Source organism: Penaeus monodon, chromosome 39 (assembly GCF_015228065.2).
Source record: "Penaeus monodon isolate SGIC_2016 chromosome 39, NSTDA_Pmon_1, whole genome shotgun sequence".
Classification (NCBI taxonomy): Eukaryota; Metazoa; Arthropoda; class Malacostraca; order Decapoda; family Penaeidae; genus Penaeus; species Penaeus monodon.
Genome location: NC_051424.1, coordinates 9,189,704 through 9,195,237, shown reverse-complemented (window position 1 = coordinate 9,195,237; position 5,534 = coordinate 9,189,704). Strand labels below are relative to the sequence as shown.

The window sequence follows — 5,534 nt, the reverse complement described above, 5'->3', positions numbered from 1 at the left end:
TACTCGACTTACAGACTGAGTTGGCTACTCCAGATTTTGTCCATTGCTTCTGATGTCCATTAAATGGAGGTCCGTAAAACTGAGGTGTGAGTGTACGCAGGTGATTAAAAACAAAGTGACTCAGTATTTAAGCTTGATTTACCTTTATAATATTTCAGTTTAGTAGTGAAGTTCCAATCTGGGCCCAGTGGTGATCCAGCCGATGAGATTGGTCTCTGTATATATGGCCGTGTGCTAGAAGGTATAATAGGAAGAAATGCCTTCACACGAGCAGCTGGTTGGGGTGTGGAAGAAGCTTCAGGCTCAGTTGCTTTTGCACAGGGACAGAACTTTGAAATGACCATCCTCTGTGATCCAATGTGTTTCAAGGTAAGGCACAGGAGGTGCTGAAGATTTGGGAGCATAAGTTTTGATGATGTTTGTTATTTTCTGAGGAAAGTGATTTAAAGTTTTGGCTCATTTTGTGCTGTTATATTAATTCATGATTCTAATAATGAATTTGTTAAGTCTGATAAGAAGTCGCTGGTTAGTACAAGGATCATTTATCACTTTTGTTAAACTTAGGAATGGCAGGTAAATTAAGAACAAAGGTGTTTTTATAACATACATTGTTATTGTGTAGAGAGGAATCCAAAAATGATTGAATTGTATATTGCACATGCACCTATTTCAGATTGCCTTGAATCAGCAACATTTTGCTGAATTCAGCCATCGGACCAACCCAGCTACGATGAATTACATCAATGTTGCCTCCTCAAGCCAAGATATCACTCTTGCCTGTGTCTGGATTGAGGACTCAGCTCCTCCACCTCCTGTGCAGCCTCCCTATGGTGCTCCTGGTGCTGGTGGTCCATATCCTCCACAGCCTAACTATGGGCCTCCTCCACCTTACTCAGGGGGTCCTGGCTATGCTCCTCCAATGTATCCTAACCAGCCGTATCAGCAACAAGCAGCACCTCCTGGTCAATATGGGGTGAGTCTTTCAACAGAAAAAGGATGAAAACTTGTGATGAAGAGTAATTGCTTTTTACTCTTAGGCAGGTCTTAGCAATATGGTAACTTTTATCTAGCAAGTACACTTTGGCCTCTCAGTAGATTTCTCATATGAAAGGTTAGAAAATAGATTAAGAAATTATAGGATAAATTATATAATCTAAAGAATGAATTCTCTGAAACTGAACAAAATAAAAAAGAATCATGCGGAATTTTAACTGGTAATCTTACTGCTTTGCATAACCCATTTGCTCTGGGTAATATTGGCCGTGTTCTGGCAACCATTCTGTGCCAAAAGTATGCTGCATTTTGCTTGCTGCCCAGCAACCCACCTAAGCAGTGGAGCACATATCAGCATTGAATATCAGTTTTATTTATTATGATAGTAAGCCAGAGTATCTTGCTGTGGCATTATGGGAGTCAACAGTGTACCCAATTTTGTGAAATGTGTAAGAAACCATTGTCATTAATAACTGAATAGCCAGATGCTGTATACAGGTAGCAGCAACAAATACTACCAGTTATAATAGAAAGTATGTATCCTTGATGCTAATATATTTGACTATTCAGATGATTTTAACAGCTGTTTCACTTGCATTTCTCAAAAGCAGATGCACTTTTGAATGCTAGTCTGCCAGGACACAATAAATTGATGTGCTGAGATTCTAGCATTGATGTCTAAATTGTTGATCACCAGTGACAAAGCTGGAATCTATTTATTTATGTAAGGATTAATTGTAAAGTGTTTTTTTTATACAAAATTACAATGATTTTTAAACCTTGTTTTAATTTTGTGAATGCCTTTCCTTTGACTCTGAAATTTTGTGTAATAGTGTAACTTTATTTTTAAATTGTGAACTTATGTACTCTAAGAACATAAAAAGATGGTTTTATTGCTTGATACACTTTGTCATATAAAAGGTGAAATGGTCCAGACTTTAAGTAATTACACAGTGGGTTTTTTTATGTAGCTAGATGTTGATGTAATTAACCTTAAACTAGACACACAAATTTTTTAAAGACATCTGATTATAATGTGCCAACCTTCCTGCCCTCAGTCACCCCAACACCATGGGTCAGGAAGTGGTGGTGCCAAAGGATTATTGGGTATGGCAGCAGGTGCAGGGACAGCCCTTGCAGGGGCCCTAGGAGCATCACACTTAATTGGGGTGAGTTTGTACGAATTTCTGGGCAATTGCAGCTTGTTATAAGCAAATAATGCCTCTACATGTTATGAATTTTTATAAGTTGACTACCCCTGAAGATAGAAACCATAATTTCAGAAATCCAAGGGTGGATACCCAGGTGGTGGATACCCAGGTGGTGGATACCCAGGTGGTGGATACCCAGGTGGAGGATACCCTGGCCATGGGGGCTCCCATGGTGGAGGAATTCTGAACAAGGCCCTGGGTGTTGGAGGAGCTCTTGCAGGAGCCAAAATGCTCTCAAAGCCAGTATGTATAATCTAGATGAATTTTTTTGTTGTAATTTGAATGTGAAGAGTTTATTAATGGATATTTGTAGAATTAATATGTGTAGTGTTTATTTTATTTCAGTAATGCCCAATTAGGAATATAAATTTTATTGTCATGCTCTGCCTTCTCTTTGTTTATCAGAGGAATATAGATTTTATTGTAGTATTCTACTTTCTCTTTCTTTATCAGAGGAATATAGATTTTATTGTAATGTTCTGCTTTCTCTTTGTTAACAGAGTAAAGCCATGAAATATGGCGTGCCACTGGCCGGCCTGGGAGCCCTTGCTGGAGGAGGGTACATGATGCACAAAGGCTTCCATCATGGGTCTTCCTCCTCTTCAGGCTCCAGTGAAGAAGAGTGAACTGTTGATTTGCTTAGTGGTGGGTTATGGTGTCTGTGACTGAATATTTGGCCAGTTTTGCTTTATAAAACCTTTTATTCTTTTTTTGTCATACATATTCCTATTATAGCATATTATATCTGTTATAAAGTAAATTTTGAACCTCACATGTCAGGCAGTCACTGGCCCAGCACTTTTAATGTATTAGGGCAGTGATTTCAATCTGGCAGTAATTAGTTTGCATGACCATCGCTCAGCCAGGTTTGGCATCACCACCACTCCATATTTTTAACATCTATCACAGCTGCCTTATAGTGGCTGAAGCTATTGTATTGCCTTGGATTACCAATATTTTACCTCATTTATCAGTAATATGCTTCAGTGTATGTATTTTGTCTTTTATATCCTAATCCTCACTGGGTTCCAGACTTCCCAGACAGGTGAGGTTCAACCTGTAATATGGAATTGGTAATGCTTAGTACGCATTACACATTTTGAGTTATATTTTGTTGGACTCTTTCATAGAGGTATATACATATATACACATATAGATATCTATATATTTTAAATTAGATAAATAACCTATTAATTATTTGAAAATCTCATGTGAATAGTTTTTTTGTATACTGCCCCTACCATTTTGTTCCATAGGGAGAACTTGGAAACTTATAGATTATTTAGGAATGTTAATACAGTATTAAGTGCATAGCTAAGAGACTGTTTTATGAAACAACATTGGTTACCTATTGTTGTATAATACAAAATATAAAAGTAAAGATATTCTATATTGCATATAACATTTAACCCATTGGTGCCAGGTACATGCACTGTCTGTACATCTAGATTTCTTTTGTGAATGTTGTTTACACATGGATGGCTCCATAGGTGCCTAAGCACCATGCCAGATTAGCCCATTCCAAGAATTGTTTGCCATTTTTCTTTTCATAATATATATATATATATATATATATTATATATATATAGTATATATAGTATATAGTAATATATATGTATATATATGTATAATATATATGTATATATATGTATATATATATATATATATATATATATATATATATATATATATATATATATATATGTATATGTATAATATATATGTATATGTATAATATATATGTGTATATGTAATTAATATTATATGTATGTGTATGATATATATGTATATATATATATATATGTATAATATAATATTATAATATATAATATATAATTATATATTATATATAATATAATATATGTATATTATATTATATATATTATAATATATATATATATTATATATATAATATTATATATATTTATATATATATATATAATATTATATATATATATATATATATATATATTGTAATTAAATGTATATGTATATTATTATATATATAATATTCATAATATATACACAAAACTTCACACACTACCCAGTACTCACTCTATACACAACACACTCACCTTACACACACTCACAATCACACACACCCCACACACACAAAATCACCACACACACATACACACACACACCAAACACACACACACACACACCAACAAACACACACAACACACACAAACACACACACACACACACAAACACACACACACACACAACCACACACCACAACACACAAACCCACAACACACACACACACACACACCACACACACACACACACAACACACACACACACACACACAACACACACACACACACACACACACACACACACACACACACACACACACACACACGCAAATGCAATTTCATGATACAGTTTTCTTTGTTTAATATGAATTGCTTTGCTATGCATTTATCTCACAGTTTACGTGTTTCCAACACCTCAAAATATAAGATACAATTAATGCACAAAGTTTAATTGTTTGCATAAGTTTTTAAAGTTTCTGAAAATGTTTCTTTTGCTTTTCCCAAACTTTCAGTCCTAACAATTGTTCTTAATGGTTTCTTAATGCAAAATTTGTTCCTTTTTTTTTTTTTGTTAAATCTGTAGACTAACTTCACTGGCATATGATATTAATAATTATCATAATGATATATTATATACTATTACTGGACAGATGTTTCTTTTCATGTATATACCAGACAACTGTAGGGACAGATATTTTATATTGTTGCAGGTATCTTAATGTAATAGGTGCTGCCTTATGTATAATCACAATAACATTATATAGAATTAGCATTTAGTAAGTAGAGTCAGTTATGCTGCTTAAGCAACTGTTTCTATAGAACTTGTGTTTTTTTCTTAATTTTCACTAATCAGTCTGTTAAACCATACAAAATCTGTCAGAAGCTAGATTCTTAATGCATGATAATCAAAACATACTTACCTAGATATATGCAGGTGGGCTACACTCTAAATGCCCACAGAGAGGTAGTCACCTCATCTCCTGGCTTTCACATTGATATATTTGTATGCAATCAAAAAGCTGTACCATTTGTATCCACAAACAGTATGGCATATTGCTTATTCTCAGGAGATATTGTAAGTGGCTTTATCTAGAATATACTCATACATACACTATATAAAAGTGCAATATCATAATTGTGCACTATTGATAGACTTCTTGGTTCTTATCAAAGGTCCTTTCTTCAATGAGCTAGTCAGTGTTTCTACTGATAATATTGTGCCTTCTTACTTATATAATTAGAAAAAGGCAAAAGTATGTTAAACGCTGGTGTTTGTTGAGGGAAGTTT

At 34.2% G+C, this 5,534-nt stretch overlaps 1 protein-coding gene across 1 annotated transcript; it reads left to right on the top strand.

Moving 5' to 3' along the window:
- Positions 1-158: 158 nt before the first annotated feature.
- On the top strand, positions 159-3,596 carry LOC119597219 (galectin-9-like; the record flags this gene model as incomplete). The annotated part of the gene is given in 5 exon segments (XM_037946746.1): positions 159-369; positions 674-973; positions 2,052-2,162; positions 2,277-2,447; positions 2,705-3,596. Coding segments are annotated over 5 exon segments (919 nt in total), but the record flags the coding sequence as incomplete, so codon positions are not given.
- Between the last annotated feature and the right edge of the window lie 1,938 nt (positions 3,597-5,534).